General features: G+C 40.3%; 1 protein-coding gene across 1 annotated transcript; it reads right to left on the bottom strand.

Moving 5' to 3' along the window:
- Positions 1-7,675: 7,675 nt before the first annotated feature.
- On the bottom strand, positions 7,676-11,691 carry LOC147895132 (multicopper oxidase LPR1-like). The gene is made up of 4 exons (XM_087383751.1): positions 10,799-11,691; positions 10,003-10,566; positions 8,713-9,594; positions 7,676-7,915 (listed from the first exon to the last, which is right to left on the bottom strand). The coding sequence occupies exons 1-4, from the start codon at positions 11,054-11,056 to the stop codon at positions 7,862-7,864; spliced, it is 1,758 nt and encodes a 585-aa protein (XP_087239877.1). The 5' UTR covers positions 11,057-11,691; the 3' UTR covers positions 7,676-7,861.
- Between the last annotated feature and the right edge of the window lie 5,798 nt (positions 11,692-17,489).

Raw genomic sequence — 17,489 nt, 5'->3', positions numbered from 1 at the left:
AATTCCATAACCAAATCTAAATTCATATCAACATAAATATCACATAAAACTATGAAGATGTCTAATAAAAAATGAATTCCTTGTTACATTTCCAAATAGAAGATCATTTTCAAAACCAATTTCAAGATCTCATAGTCCACCAAGTGAGAGATCAAGATCGATTATAAAATCAATTACAGTCTTTCAGCTCACTCTCATGCTCTATTGTGTGGGCAGTCCATAAGATCGGTTCTAAACCTCTCATCCTTTACCGAGGTTGAAATCCAATATCAGATATAAAACTAATCATATCCTCTCATCGTTGGTAGGGGATGATGGACTAAGTTCAATAATAGTTCTTAGTTACATAATAATATATTACTTGCAAAATTTACATGAATAATTCAATTATGAAAGACTTAATTAGTTTCAAAGATTCACTACAATCCAAAAGATAAATTTACATAAATGCCTCTGAAATCGCTGAAGATTTATGACTTCTGACCTACTTCTTTGGGTGCAAGTATCTACTGGGCCATTTTCTCAAGACTCTCAAGGGTTTGTTGGTCATGTACACCTGTCGGTGCTGCCAATTACTGCTCAGTTGAAGTTTGCATTTCTACACCATGTGATTCCTCTTGGCTTTTCGTAGTTTCATCCTCTAGGTTTGCCCATACTCTCAATTCTTTAGATGTGGAGACTAGATTTGAGCACTTGCCATTCACTTCAATCTCATCTTGACTCCCGGTGACAAACGCAAGTGCCTTTCTTTTTAGCTTCAATGACTCTATGGTAGTAACTCTCTCTATGAATGCATCCACAACACATTGATCTGGCCGATAGAAGTATTGAATGAAAGAGGAGAAAAAGTTTGCATTCCGCATGTAATTGGGAGCTTTGTCATGATCATTGTCTTCATTGTCCTCAAAATCCTCGTCAAATAAGCCAAAACTTATAGATGGCTAGGTTGAATTCTCCTTTAATTGATTTATCATTGCATCACAAGATCCTTTGCTGCAAACCACGCCAGAAACAACCAAATCTCCAAGGGCATCTTTAAACAAAGCACCTTTTGAAGACTCTGTGTCATACACACCCAACTAATACTTGAATTGCAAGCCTATTGCAAGTCTAGGCCTTGGATTTCTTCTAACAAATATATTGAAACAAAGGCAAATGATCCATAATTGGGTGCTTCGTGTGTTATTTCATTTAGCATTCTAAAGAATTTTCAAAGAGAGACACGTTCCAGTCCTTCTCTAGAGATGCTTGTGTATCAAGAGCAAACTCCTCCAATTCTTCGCTGTTCTGTGTATCTATTCACACTCTCTAGTCCCTCTAACTTGCCTTCAGCATTTACAGTCTTCCATCGTATTTCTTTCACACTCTGACTAGAGGTACCCAATTTAGAGTTATGTATCGAAGAAAGGAATGTCAATGTAGTTTGAGGTAACATCATATTTGTCCGCTTGCTGGGATTGAAGTGGCTTTCAACCACTCATTGCAATACCCAAATATACTATGATACCTATCATCACTGATATCATTAAAAAGTTTTAGCTCCTACCAGCTCTTACCCATATTGTCTTGTGACTTTGCCTTAAAGTAACAATCGCCGGTTGAAGGACTTTATCACTTTTCATTTCCCAGCACCTTTCTTCCATGGTTTTGATGCTTATTGCCTTGGAACCAAATAATATCACCTTTCTCTCTAAGATTTCATGCTGTAAAGACAATATCATGGAGTCCTCCAAGCCCAATTAACAGCGGAACATTGTCGGTCCTAGTCTTTTAGTGCCCTTTTCTTGAATGATTTCTCCCACTTTACCAAACGTGGGAACTTGCGCTATGCTCATTTCCTTGATCGATACCCCACCCTTTTGATTTGGTATCCCTTAACGGTCTTTCAAGTCTGAACAAGATTGATTTTAAAACCAAGCATGGTTGAGGGATGAAGGGAAATTGCTAGACCTACTATTTCCTCTACATCCCTCCGACAAAGTTCGATTTTAGAACCTGATCCTGGATTAAGAGGTGTATATAGCCCCCAAATTAAAGGTCAATTTCATCCAAATTGGTTTTGAAACCGATCTTGGTTAGGGGATGGAAGGCTTGGCCTTTTTCTTTTATCAACCCAAACAAGATTGTGGTTTCAAAACCGATCTTTGATGGGAAGCTAAAGATCAAGGGCAAGGTCTTCCAAGTTCGAATAAGATTGGTTACAAAACCAATCATGATTGGGGGATGGAGATAAAGAGCCTAGTGTTCACTCTTCATCCCTCTAACCAAGATCGGTCTTAAAACCAATCATGGAGTAGGAGATGAATCTGATCCCCCAATGCACATTAAAGTTTACCCAGACCAATTTTAAAATTGATCTTGGTTAGGGGATGGAAGGCCTAGCATTTTTCCTTCATCACCCCAATGAAGATCGGTTTCAAAACCGATCTCTGATGGAAAGATAAAGAGCAAGGGCAAGGTCTTTCAACTCTGAACATCCAACAAATATCGGTTTTAGAACCCAATCTTGGAATAGGAGGTGAATGTTAGCCCCCAAATTCAAGTTCAATTTCACCCAGATCAGTTTTGAAACAGGTCTTGGTTAGGAGATGGAACGCTTGGCCTTTTTCCTTTATCATTCTAATCAAGATCGGTTTCAAAACCGATCTTTGATGGGAAGCTAGAGAGCAAGGGCAAGATCTTTCAAGACCGCAAAAGATTGGTTTCAAAACCAATCATGGTTGGGGGGTGAAGAGCAAATGCAAGGCCTTTCATGTCCAAGTAAGATCTTGGTTGGGAGGTAAAGAGCCTAGCCTTTGCTCTTCATCCCTCCACCCAAGTCGGTTTTAAAATCTATCATGGAGGTTGTAGTTAAGGTTGGTTTATAACGGTTAGGTTAGTTCTAAATGTTTAGTTAGTTTATAACGTTAAGGTTAGTAACACTAGGTCATTTTAAAACGTTAATTGATAACTAGTCTAAAATATTGTCAAATAAAATATATTTTAATATATAGTTTACTAATATATTAAAATATAAATAAGTAAAAAATATTTAAATGTGTAAGTATATAAATATAGAATATATTTAAAATATGTATTTTATTTATTAAATCTATTGATTATATTTTAATTATGAAAACATATGATTATATGGAGATATATTTCAAACAATTTTTAGTATAATAAAATATGTTATTACATTTTTAGTAAGTTCTTTTAAATAAAATATGAATTATACAGATTTATAGAGTGAACTCTTCTAAAATCTACTATAATATCTTTTAATAAAATATATTTTGACATATACTTTACTAATATATTAAAATATTAATAACAAATATTTATATGAATAAGTTTATAAAAAATTTTAGTATTATAGTTTTTAATTTAAAAATAATGATGATATGGAGATATATGCTAAACATATTTTTAATATTTTATTACATTTTTAGTATCATGTACTCTAAAATAAAATATTAAATAAATAGATTTATGATGTATAAATCTTCTAAAGTCTATTACTAAAATATCTTTAAATAAATATATTTTAATATGTATTTTACTAATATATATTAAAATACGACGATCTTCTAAAATCTATTATTAAAATTTAATTATTCTATATACCTAGCACTAAACTGATAATATACTTTAGCTTTCATAATAAAATACTAAATAAAGAAATAAATAAAATCTTTCATCCTTGAAGAGAGACCATGATCGGTTTTAAAACCTATCTCGACTTCATCCTCTACAAGACATGATAGAGGCCATGATCAATTTTAAAAGTGAGACTAAGATCGGTTTTAAAACTGATCGTTAACTTTTATGCTTCAGCACGCATGGGAGTCCTGCATCAGGTTTTAGAACCAATCTTGGCCTCTCATCCTCCATATAGGATAGGAGAGGCCAAGATTGCTTTTGATACCAATCTTAAACTCTCATCCTCCATCAGGCATGAGGGACTATGATCGGTTTTAAAACCGTTCTAGAAATTTTATCCTTCATTAGACATAAGGGATTGAAATCAGTTTTAAAACTATTGTTGAACTTTCATCCTCCATGCGGTATAAGATAGCAATGTTCATCAGTTTTATCCTCCATCGAACATGAGAGATGAAGCTCAGTTTAAAATCATCCGCCGTGCATGAGAGATCATGTTCGGTTTTGAAACTACTCTTAAACTTTCAACCTGCATCAGGCATGAGAGCACGAGATCTATTTTGAATCGATCTAGGAATTTTGAAATCCACATCGTATGAGAGATAAAGATCGGTTTTAAATTTGATCTTAAACTTTCATCCTCCACCATCAGGGAGGAAAGATAAAGATCGATTTTAAATTGTTCCCCGTCGAGAGAATTATTTTGGACACATGAACATTTTGTAGGCAATGTGCTCAACAATGGTGAAATGGTGGAGCTTAGGATTAGGGGCACTATTGTTGCACACGGTACAGTATTCAACAATGATGCATGTGGCTTATGTCAAGGTGTGCAAATGGGTTCTTCATGTGTATCTCTGTCAGTTGATGTTTATTTTAATGCAGACATTGAACCTCCATTTCCAACAATGGATACATGCAAACTTGGAGATGCGGCGGGAAGCACGATTAGGTGGGAAATGAAAGAATTAAATATCTATGATAAAGATAGCACTGTAGAGGAGGATGAGGTCGATGTACAAAATATCAGTATGCAACTTAGCAGATCATATGGATATGATGTATGGGAGACATGGAGAGAGCGAAAAGAACTTTTGTGGACCGCAAGGGATAAGACACAAACACCTAAAATAGGGGTGGTGTTTCTAGTACAACCTTATGAAGTTTTAAGCTTCCAAGAGTTGGGTGAAAATGATATAGGACTGATAGTTGATTTGTAGTGCAATCAAGTTGAAATTGGGTGCAACTAAGATGCCAGTAGAATGTGACAAGCTATTTCAAGAGAGGAGAGAGCATATGAAACAGCAAATGAGTTGTCAACACGTATATTATTCATGGCATAATTACAAATCATAGAAGGACCCTCAGCAAGTCTTATGCATCATACATGATAAGACGGATCAGCAAAAGACAGCCATACTGAGGCTCAAAGTGAGAGCAAAAAATATCGATAAGTCATATCAGTTGCCAATATCACTGACTAGTGATATACGGACATTTTTCCCTTGGTCTTTGGCTTGCAGACCCAAACTTTACCATGGGATCATTAGCATTGTGCCTTTGAAACTTGGAAAGAGAAGATATGCCTGAGTATGGTGATCTTGTACACAGTGCTTTATAGTACTTCGAGCCAGCTCCTAAATTGTGTAACCTTGAGGATAGCCATGGATACTCATCTATCGATGGATGAAAAGTCAAATCCTAATGCTCAACAGATACTTATAAGTATGCATAACGAGGGCATAACACATCCACTTCAGCTTTCAAAAATCTTCCACCTTGCCTCTTGTTGCAATTAGACAACTGTGGATTCTGAATAAAAATAGATATCTTTTTACATACCTATCTCTATTGGTTGCTAGGCGGGTTTTCTTAATGATAGAGATGGGTTTCTTAATGGTTGGTCATACCCATGAAGATATTGATGCATTGTTTAGTCGTTTTTTAGAGCAATTGAGGACAAGTCATTCTCTCACTCTAGCACATCTTATGGAAACCTTCAACGAGTGCACAAGCTCAAGGCCTGCCCCTTTTATGATGACAGAGGTTCCAGACTTCAAAGGGTTTATTGATGGTTACTTATGTGAAGAATAGGATAAGCTGATTGGGCATTCAAAGCCACTGCATTTTTGTTTTTTCATGCAAGATGACATTCCAATAATGCATACAAAATGAATCACACACAAGGTCATTGGATGCCAAAGGGTGGTAGCATAGAGTTGCGTAAAGAGATAATCTTAGAAAACCTTTGTTGCCAGATGGGGATAGTGCTTCCAATGTGTGAGTACTTAAAAGCCTAGTGCTCAAGTGGTGAATGGCATAAAGGACTATATAAAATATTGGGACAAGCGTCGTATTGGCAAAGGCTCACTAGATCCTTATTCGATATACGTAATGCCAGTGATACAATATTGGGAAAACATGATCAAGGCGTTGTCAGAACCTACACCAACTATGCAAAGTCAAAGGCTTTTGGCCTCAGATAACACATGTAGTAGAGCTGAACACCAACATCGACAAAGAAGATTTCATGGGTTTAAAGGTGCTAGAAGACCACTACTGTGACCGTCCACAATGTAACAAGCCCAAAGATACATTTCAACCTCTGATAGATGTATAAAAGGGTGATTTTGTTATTGTGATGCCAAGCGACAATATATATCCAATTTGGTTGGGTGTAGCCAAGTCGGACATTGAATCAGGCACTTCCTCTAAAGAATACAATATGGTATTAATACAATATTGGGTCCCATGTTCCCTAAGAAGAATGCCAGCGAGGAGCCTAGTCTATGCAAATTGTTGGGAGAAGTTTTGGATTTGCAATGACAAGGATCCTACACGTTGGGAGCAAGCAGACTTAATAGTATGGAGCTGGACACCAAAAGGGGGGGGAAATCTCAAGAAGATCAAAGTTCCACCGTTTGTGTGTGAGAAAGCAGAAGCAGGCCTAGTAGGGATCGATGAAGTAATTGACAAGAGTGTAGATTGAGATAACACTGAATACTCTTAAGGTGTTGTCTTTAAATTTTGGCTTGTATTGAGTAGTTAAGATCATTGTCTTCCTGTTGGTTGAATGTGTAATAATGGCCATTGACAATGTCATGATGAATAACAAGGTTAGCTTAACTTAAGGCATTGCTTTAAACAAATGGCATTATACTTTTTCTCCATCTATTATATAGATGTGTTGATAATTCAATAAAAGTAACTCTCTTCTATGGCATTGCAATAAATTTTCAGGTTTTCATTGTCAAATACTAATTAATTTAAGGTGAGTAGGTGGCTTGTGCAATGTTGCAATCGAGCAAAATTTTTGAGTTTACATAACAAATAGCTCGTTCCCAAAGTTAATGAAACATCTCAATTATTTTATTAAAATGATATCAAAGACATAAATAAATATCATATGCATCGTTCTCAAAATTAATGAAACACTCTAAATTAAGTTGTCTAAAACAACAAAACCAAAATTAATTGAATTTGGCAGTCTTAGTATAAGGGCCTCTATAAATGCAACAAGAGATTCCCAAAATTAATGAAACAATTTATATAGCAACAAACCAAAGATCCACAGTGACTATGTATGAAACAAGAGATCCACTCTACTAGAGCGAAGATGAGAAGAGTATGAAGAAGGGATCCTAAGATGGGAGAGTGTAAGGCTAGAAAGATGAGAAGAGTATGAGGAAGGGATCCTAAAATGGGAGAGTGTAAGGTTCTCTCTCCCAATTTCATTTTTCCAAAATATCGAGATTTTCCCAAAATTACTAGAACGGTGTTTATGATGGTTCTAATGATACTTTGATCATTGAAGTCATCTAAAACTAAAAACATCATCCGAAATTAGAAATATCCACAAACCTCAAAGACTGGAATTTTAGTAAATTTATTTCTTAAACCACAACAAGAGTATAAATCTTAACACATGTCTTCATCCTTGTTGTATGAAGCGTAGGCTAAAATAAAAGATTCTATGCACCTAAATAACATTGTGTCTAAAGAATAGTACATGAAATGTTTATAATACCTCTTTGCATGCAATTTCTTCTCCTTTAATAGACCTATCTGATCTCTACACATGAATGATGTCAAATTAGAACAACAAAACCTAAAACATGTAAGCATGCATGCTAAATTGGGATTTAAATCATAAACTATGGGAGATGCCATGGCAAAAACTTAATAACCACTCTCTACACATGTGTTCATAAATGCTCTATCAAGGAATAAGATGAAAAGGTCTCATCATAGAATTATCCTCGTGGTCAAGGATCTGCACAACGTAAAAGTGAGTATTAGCTTGGAGCAATAAGAGAGAGATGAAAGTAGATAAGCAATGTCATGCAAAGATCAAGCATAATGTTCGTCTAGATATTGTGATTCTCTTTTATATGATATTTAGAAGACTTAAAAGGTAGGGGGACGTGTGTGCACAGGCACACATGCGCATGCACAGAGAGAGAGAGAGAGATAGAGCATGCAAAGTGTGCAAATGGGAGTGTTCATGTGTTTTAGACCACCAAGATCTTATGGGAGTGAGCTTGACATGAAGCAACAATTATGATGTCCCCTCTAGTACACAACTTAAGAGGCAGTAGCATTAAGCAGCAGCAACATTTATAATAGAAAATGTTAGATGGCTCAAGCAGTTTGGGTGTTTGCCCATTGGGATGCTCCTCTGCTGCCTTTCAATGTAGGCCACATGCTATTGGTCGCTCAAAGTTGGCCATGCGTGTGTGAGTGGAAATAAAAAGACATATATATATCTATATATATAGCTATATCTATATCTATATATATATATATATATCATCCTCAAATGGCAGTTTTTTTTTCTGGACTCACCACCCACTCATGACGAGGGGCGCCCTAGCCAAAGACCAATGCTACACCTAGAGGACTTGAATGTGGGCAGCCAGCTCCAGTAGGCAAACACCCTACCGTTTGACCTGCCCTTGCTCTGCAACTAGAGGGTTTTTTCGATTGTGTAGGTCAAAAGAGACTTCAAGCTAGAACTATCACAAATAGTGCTAATGGAACAGATGAGATAGAGAGAGAGAGAGTACTGACATGGCAGTGGTAGGCGTAGCCGGGATCGGCAGCGGCGTCGAATGGGAAGGGGCGGAAGTCGATGGTGGAGAAGCGGATGAGGATGGAGGTGAGGTAGGATGGTTGCATCTTGAATACGTTCTTCCAGCCACGCTCATTCTCGGGCGGCGGGACGGGCGGGCCGATGGTGTAGTCGGACACGCGGCAGGCATTGACCCCGAGGTGCTTGAGGGCACACCTGGCGAGCTGGTCAGTACCGTTGAGCTGCTGCTGCTGCACCACCTGGAATCCGGCCAAATGGACGTGCAATGGATGGTTGTCCGGCGTCAGATTGACGATTTCCCACAATTCCGTCGTCCCTACCGTCGGTTTCTCCGTCACCGGATCACTAAACTTCTTGAAATTAAGCAACAAATGCGTCGGATCTCCCGTCGGACTGTCGAATTCGTAAAGCACGATGCTTCTCCTGGCTATGGCGTCCTTCATCTGCAGCTTCTCCACCTCTGCAAGCTTCTCCGGCACCCTGCTCTCGTCCGTCACCTCCTTCTTCATCACCACGAACTTCATCACCTTTCCGTTCAATTCGTTGGGTGCATCCCCGCCCGGAAACGGATACACCGCGCTGTTCGTCATTACCACCTCCTTCATCGGTGATTCCGCGAAATCTACCACCACGTCCACTATCTCCGACGGCGCCACCAGTATCTCCTTCATCACCACGGGCTTGTCGAAGTAGAAGGTGTCCGATGCGATCTGCGTGAAGTTGAGGCCGTTGTCCAGCGCGAAGCGGTAGAAGCGCGCGTTGCTCGCGTTGATGATACGGAAGCGGTACTTCCTCCGGGCCACCTTCAAGTATGGCCAGGCCTTGCCGTTGACGATGACTACGTCGCCAAAATACTCGGGCTGCAGTTCAACAAGAACGTCAACTGCAAATTCACCAGAACTCAGCTGCAAATTCACCGTAAGGAACTCACGCAAACGATGCTGACTGTTGAAGTCGACGGATAAAATTCCACACAAATAATGCTAAATCTCTTCCTCCATCTCAAAGCATTGCAAACTCCGATGAGAATCGGCCCGAACGATGCAAAATCTTAACCTTCTAACATCTAAAATCTCATCCAGAACGAACACTGATCTACGCTTACGATGCCTCCTTCAAAACGTTGCACATTCCGACGAGAATCGGCCCGAACGATGCAAAATCTTAACCTTCTAACGTCCAAATTCTCATCCAGGAGGACGTTATACGACTAGAGAGAATCAAGCAAACAATGCCAAACCATAACCATTCACCTACAGAAAGCTTGCCTGCCATTCCGGATGTATGGATGGATTGTCGCCTGTCGAGTTGATGTAGATTTCACCGCTCCGAGTAAAGCTCCTGTCGAACACGACGAGATGCCGATCGTACTCGCCCGTTGGAAGACCGAACGCATCTTCGATAGAGGGATTGCGTACTGAGTAAGCGCCGATCAAGCCAGCCAACAGATTCAATCGCGTGTATCCCAGGGCGTGGTCGTGGTACCACATGTCACCTGTGTGTCTAACGTTATGGTAAACGAAGACCTCCTTCTTCCAGTTTTCTCCCTTCTCCTTGAAGCCCGCTGTGTACCAAGCGCGTGCGTTGCCATCGCTCTCAGGCTCGCTTACGCTGCCATGCAAGTGTACCACTGTGGGAATCCCGGAGCTCGGCTTTGCAGCTTCCAAGCTTTGATCTACGGTGAAAATGTGGCTCGAAGGAAGATGATTCTCCCATTTGATGTATGTTTCCACGCCACTCATTGCCAATATAGTCGGTCCAGGAACAGTTGCTTTCTGTGAGGAAGTACCAAATGCGAAGACCTTGGATGGACGCAGGTCTCTGTGAAATTTCTGCAATTCCAATAAAATTATGCGGTTATCAGTCAATTGCCCAAATGTTGAACTATCAGAAGACTTCGTCAAGAATTGAATCAACTTGATAAGTGTATAAATGACATGATACGAAACATTTTTCTGAGCTCAGGAAAGAATGAAATGCCAGACGACTAGCTCTGTTCCTATTCAAACGGTGAAAGTGAAGAAAGAGAAAATGAAAGTGAAGAAAGAGTTTTCTCGTTCCTACCCATCTTTTCATGTACATGCCGATCGTGAGGTTTGCTGGTACTAACTTTCCGTCTCTCTCGTCGAAACCCTTGATCATAGGCATCATGGGCAGCTTGTCTACAAACATTTGAAGCTTCCCTGCCGTGAGGAGCAGGGAAGCATCTGTCTCTACCGCGCTGGACACTAATGTACTCAAGCATAGTATTTGCAGAGGAATAATCACTGCAATCGCAAAACGGATTGGAAGGCACTGCCTCTTCCCTTCGGCTTGTGCCATAGCTAGGTGAGCAAAGCAAACTTTACTCTACCTTGCCTAGTGTCTAGGCTGAAACTTTTACCAATCACTCCAGGAACTGCAGGAATACTAAAGTGTCGTGGTATCACGATCCTCAAAGCTTAACAGGTAGCACAGGAACAGAAGGTTGTTCATAGATTATGCATGACATTCAAGCTAATGGTTGGCTTCAGAGGAAGGACACAGGGCGATTCGGACCGCAAGGGGTATTTATAATGAGCCAGGAGCTACAAGGGAACGCTCCTCGAGGATTGCAACCAAAAAGATTGTTGCAAAGTCTGTCTCTGTAATGAAAAGAACGGATTCGTGGGCGCCTATAATTGTTGTGGACGATCCGGATCCTTAGGAAGATCCAAGAAATTAAAGGAAGGAATTCCGTGGCTAGGATGGACACTATGTCATGTAGAATGTGAAAAGTCTAAGCTTGGCAAGGACACACGAACTGCCGAGAAGACTGCAAGAAAAAAGCTGTGGACTATGGGCCATAAGACGTAGAATGGTTGAAATGGAAGCAAAGGCGTGCCATAGTAGACACGAGGGTAGTCTTTCCCTCTCTTCTTCTCCCTCCGTCTCAGTCTCAAAGGCTCCAGCTCCTTCTCATCACTATCTCCCTTTTAGTCTCAAATCCTCGAGTGCTCATAGACAAAGACTACAACCGGCTTCAACCAGCCATCCTGGGCATCGTTTCAACCTTGCAAGATATGGCCCTACGCCAGAGCCCACATCTGCTGGTGACTGCGGTAAAGCAAGCTCGCAAAGGCTGCAATGATGCCAGTGAATAAACTGTGAAAAGAGGCATTGTGTGGTCTCTCCTATAGTCGGTTGTCTCGTGAAGAGAAAACGACAGATGGGTGCCCCGTTGAAGAGCTCTATAGTGTGTGTGTGAGCAAAACTAGGAGAAAGGTGACATAGACAAGGCAGCAAAGGACGAGGCTCTACGGTAAAGAGCAGATTGGGGAGAATCCTCTCCTGCAGCATGGTCCATGCGTGGAGAAAAGATCAAGCAATACATGTGCATGAACTAAGGGAGTTCCAAACTTGGAGCGTATTGCAGGAAGGTCGAAGCGTTGACGGGAACGTGGAGACCATGATGCCGTTGGTGACCGGCTGTGTTCGGACACAGTGGAGCTCGTGTCACACACAAGCAGCCATAAGCCCAACGTATGCTCGCCACTCTGCCTGCCGCCCCAGTTCAGCCTCCCCTCTATCTTGCCTCTACCTTGAAATATATCCAGAACACAACAGTTCGCTCCCATCAGTCTCCTTTTTCACGTTTCATTTCAATGTCGCTTTTCGAATCCGCTTCTCAAATTTGTAACTTAAGCATGCATGACACTTGTATTATATGCATGACACTTGTTTATAGAAGATGCGTAGCCTTTCACTGTGACCGTAACTTAGTGCTCGCAATCTTTTTGCAGGTGGAAGTGCACGACTTACATGTCCCTACCTCCCATAGAGGTTTTTCGCCTTGACAGTCGATATTGTTGTTTTGTTACAAGAAGGCAAAGGCGCAATAAATAACTTCTTACCCATGAGCCAATTAAGACCCTTATGTCAAACAACAACTCCAAAAGAGAGTGGGATGTGTAAACCTCATCAATGCTAAATATATAATGATGTTACAAAATATAAAGAAGTTAGACCACCCACATAATAGTATCATCTTTATTCCTTAGAACACCTTTATAGTAAACTAAAATCAAACCAAGCATAATGCTAAATGGACTATTGTACTTTTTGGCCTACCCCTGGCATGGACTTATTAATGATTCATGAGTTAAGAAGCGAAATTCGATTTCCACTTTTTCATCCCCCTTTCTCTCTTGTTGCTATTTTGGACCCATCACTCTCTCTCTCTCTCTCTCTCTCTCTCTCTCTCTCTCTCTCTCTCAACTTTCAATTTGCTCAAGCAGGCCTGATGAATCCTATTCAACTTTTTTTTTTCCAAAAAAAGTTATATATATTACGAGGTGGTTGATCAAGCCAAACTGGACCATATACAAAACTTGGTTGATTATGTGGGAAGCACCCAGGGCCTATGCTAATAGAGCAAGACTAGAGCTTGTGATTACATTTGAGATCCAATGTAGAGAAGGCTATGACTGACAACGTGATTTCTCTCCTAACATCCATCCTACTTGTCTCTAAAGTTTGATTTGAACATGGCCATGATTGCAAACTCCCTGTGACCCAACCCGATCTGCACTTTAAATGCCAAACAATTTCTCATCTCCCAAATGGAGAAACACACCATCACGTGGACATACGGCCAGCAAAATAAGCGATGAGGGCAGAGGGAAGCCTTGATGTTTCCCCAAGAAGGACCATCCTCCAACCGCCTTTGATGTAGAAATGGGCCATTACTCACGCCTTTCTAATAGTTGCTTTGAATTTGAACCAGACTTCCTTGGAGACTAGACAGGACCAAAATAGATGCTTCAAGGCTTCCACAGCCTTATTACACGACGGGCAAATCAGGGAGATAGGCATCCTCTTCATTAGCGATCCACAAACCGAGAGCCAATGATTCATGACCTTCCACAGTAGGAAACTAGCCTTCCAAGCCAAACAATGCTTCTAGATTTCTCTAAATGTGTTCCACCACCAGACTGGTCCTCTTCTCACCTTCCATTTCTTGTTAAGGAATGAAAACTGCGGCTCTTGAGCCACCAGGATCTTGTAGATTGTCTTTGCGGCAATATGATTGAGCCTACACGTGATCCACTGATTCTGATGACCATCCGTTGCATGGATGCAATTGGTTGTCCAGTCGTCCGGGATGCATTCTAGAACCGCTTCCAGCAAGTCGACTTCACTGTGACTCAACATGAACTTGAGACGGAGATGCTCAAGAGTGTACCGGTCGGCTGTACTAGTAATCTATATGTCCTCCCATGTTCTAATTCCTTTTTTGAACATACTACGAGCTCTCAAGAGGTCATGGAGGGCGAACGGCTCTCGTCTAAATGCACGGCTCCACCAAATGGATTCTGCCAAGCTAGCATCACCTTTCAGCCCCTGCTTGCCCTTCTACCTTAAACTTTCATTGCATTCCTTCCAGGATGCCTCTAAACCTGCAATGAGGTCAAATCCAACAATTTTAAGAGGGAAGCCTAAGATAAGTTTGTGGTACCAGTGGAGCTCCTTCCAAGTACCCCTGACCTTCCAAAGCAAGAAACTAGCCTTCCAAGTCAAACAATGCTTCTAGATTTCTCTAAATGTGTTCTACCACCAAACTGGTCCTCTTCTCACCTGCCATTTCTTGTTAAGGGATGAAAACTGCAGCTCTTGAGCCACCAAGTTCCTATTGATTGTCTTTGCAAAAATACGGTTGAGCCTGCCCATGATCCATTGATTCTGACAACCATCCATTGCGCAGATGCAATTGGTTGGCCAGTTGTCCGGGATGCATTCTAGAACCGCTTCCAGCAAGTCGACTTCACTCTGACTCAGCGTGAACTTGAGACCATATGTCCTCCCACGTTCTGATTCCTTTTTTGAACATACTACAGGCTCTTGAGAGGTCATGGAGGGTGAATAGCTCTCGTCTAGATGCATGGCTCTGCCAAATGGATTCGGCCAAGCTAGCGTCATCTTTTAGCCCCTACTTTCCCTTCTATCTTAAACTTTTGTTGCATTCCTTCCAAGCCGCCACTAAACCTGCAATGAGGTCAGATCTAACAGTTTTAAGAGGGAAGCCTGAGATAAGTCTGTGGTACCAGTGGAGCTCCTTCTAGGTACCCGTTGACTTGGAACAGCCTACTTTGATGAAGTGAACTACAAATTCCACCCACGGGGAGGGGCTCAAAAAGAGCGTGGCATCCACTTGCCAAGCAGTGAGATATTGCGTCTTTTGATATCTAGGAGGGCCAAGCCTCCCTGACACTTGGGTAGCTTTAGGGGCTCCCAGAGAACATAGTGCATACATTTTTTCCCCGCTTCCTCCATCCAGAGAAAAGCCCGAAACAGTCTCTCTACTTCTTGCCACTGCCATTTTGAGAATTGCCAAATCAAGGCCACATAGGTCATCGTTGTAGCTAAAATATGATGGATGATCAAGATTTGCATGTTCCAACCAAGACTTAGCCCATGCCACGGTTTCAATTTAGCTTTAATCTTCTCAAGAAGCCAGTCAAATCTTTGGCACAAAGTCACACCCAAACCAATAGGAGTACCAAGGTACTTGATGATTTTGCCTTTCTTAACGAGCTAAAGGGGTTTATCGGTGAGCCAGGCTGGAGGGGGGCCATTAGTGGTTCTGATCACAAAGGTTTTCTGCCAGCTATAACAGGATCTAGAGGATGTGTAGAAGAGATCAATGATGGCGAGAAGAGACTCGACACTGTGGCTATCTTCCAAGATGCCAATCATGGTGTCGTCGGCGAACAACTATGTGCTAAACTGCCTACTAGAGGGTAGGTGAATCCCATGAAGATGACCCCCGCTCATCGCACTTTTGACTCTATGAATCAGGGAAATCGTCCCTATCGCAAAGAGGAGGTGGCGGATGGAGTGCTTTGAGGTCGAAGCAGCCCAGCGCACCACCGTTTAGACAGAGAATTGTTGAGGCATTACCGAACAGAGACGAGACCATGTTGTAGAAGCCTTCACCAAACCCAAGCTTTTCTAAAGTACTCCATGCATAAGGGGTAAATGATCTCATCAAAACTAGACTTAGACTTTCTCTAATCGTCTAGTACACAAAAAACCCATTGGATGCAAGTGTATTTATAGAGTAAATTTTAGGCAAGATCGTACCATTGATATGAATAAAGCCAAACTTGTTGCAAAAAGTTATGCACAAGGATATGGCATAAGTTATTAAGAAAATTTATCTGTTTACAAAAATTACAACCAACAAAACATTTATTACTTTGCCATCACACTTTGATTAGTGAAATACATCTGATGGATATGAAATTTCTTTCTTGAATATTCTAGAAAAATCTGAATGCTATAGCCAGAAGGTTATGTTGTCAAAGGTCAAGAGCAAAAAGTTTGTAGATTTCTAAAATTATTATATGGTTTGAAGTGAGCACCAACAACATGGAACATCATGAACCATTATCACTTTATCAACATCATGGGTTTCCAACAATCAAATTCAAATCCTTCCATTTACAATACGAAAATATCCTAAGATATTGTGCTTCTTGTCCTTTATGTAAGTGGTTTTCAAGATCATTATAAGAGCTCATTTTAGACGTCAAAAGTAATCTCAAATAAGGGTTTGAGGAAGGACATGGGGGAGCTCTAATGTTTTCTCAGTATAGAAATATGGAGAGATACATAGGCAATATATTGAGTAAACTCAAATACACTAAAAAATGTGTGCTTTGCATTAGCACCTTAAGCGACATGCTTCCTCTTTGACCATTACCCATGTTATGGCCTCTTGGTCTAGAAATATGGAGAGTTACATAGGCATCATATTGACTAAACTCACATACACTAAAAAAATTATGCTTTGCATGAGCACCTTAAACGAGATGCTTCCTCTTTAACTACTGCCCATGTTGTGGCCTCATGATCTTGTGGGGATCTTAATGCATCGTGGGCTACCCATAGGGAATCGTGTTGTAATCTGCTTTTGCATCATTTGCTCTTTGAGCTCAAGCTCAATGTTCCTTGCCTATAGCCTACCATCCTGAAGCTCGACCTTCTTAGACTCATTGTGTGAGCACCTGGGGAGGCAACCCAATGTGTTGCTATGAAAACTTGAGGGTTTTGTCTTCCCTTCTTCATTCTTGCCTAATCATTGCCATTGGAGGGGGGGGGGGGAGGGGTTGTGGAGTCACTCATAAATATATAAGTTTATCATGTGGGTCCAATAGAAGGGATTTTCAAAATCTTTTTTTGCACCTTTTTTACATACAGATATTCACTGATTGAATAGAAAAAGGGTGCATTTTATTCATTTAAAAATGCAAAATCATAGTGTTTCAACTTTCACTTTTCATTTGGGAATGATTTTTGGGCTGAATTGTTTTTGTAAAATCCAAAATTAATGAAATGGGTGTTGTAGGCAAGGATGATTTTTTAACGTTAGTTTCACTAATAAGCGAACATTTTATGAGTCTTGTGAAAGTTTATATGCTCCTATAAAAATAAAAGCTTAAAGCATTCACCAAGATTTGAAACCAAAATTTAAAAAAGTGGCAACTTTAGCCTTTAGGATTATAAAATCATAAATGAATTCCATGAAAATTTGCCAAAGTTTTATATAATAAATATTTATGTTTGAAAATTTTGCCAGCATAGTGAATATACTTTTTCAACATTAGGCTACATCTATACACTTAAAAATGAAAAGAAGCCTTACACAATCAAGTACAATCTGGTAATAACATTTATTATTAGAATGATAATGATTTGGGGGTTTTATCTATTTTGACATTAAGTTGTAGGATAT

The sequence above is a fragment of the Dipteris shenzhenensis genome, chromosome 13 (genome assembly GCF_047967505.1).
Source record: "Dipteris shenzhenensis isolate YYH24624 ecotype China chromosome 13, Dip_SZ_1.0, whole genome shotgun sequence".
Lineage (NCBI taxonomy): Eukaryota > Viridiplantae > Streptophyta > Polypodiopsida > Gleicheniales > Dipteridaceae > Dipteris > Dipteris shenzhenensis.
This window is presented reverse-complemented; position numbering and strand designations above follow the sequence as displayed.

What these genes read in the sequence shown, in the direction of transcription:
- LOC147895132 (XM_087383751.1), bottom strand. Translation starts at nt 11,056, where the DNA reads ATGGCACAAGCCGAAGGGAAGAGGCAGTGCCTTCCAATCCGTTTTGCG. An exon ending in GCATGTACATGAAAAGATGG is followed by an intron (nt 10,567 to 10,798) that starts GTAGGAACGAGA and finishes TTGGAATTGCAG; the next exon opens with AAATTTCACAGAGACCTGCG. An exon ending in GCTACGCCTACCACTGCCAT is followed by an intron (nt 7,916 to 8,712) that starts GTCAGTACTCTC and finishes TACGTTGTGCAG; the next exon opens with ATCCTTGACCACGAGGATAA.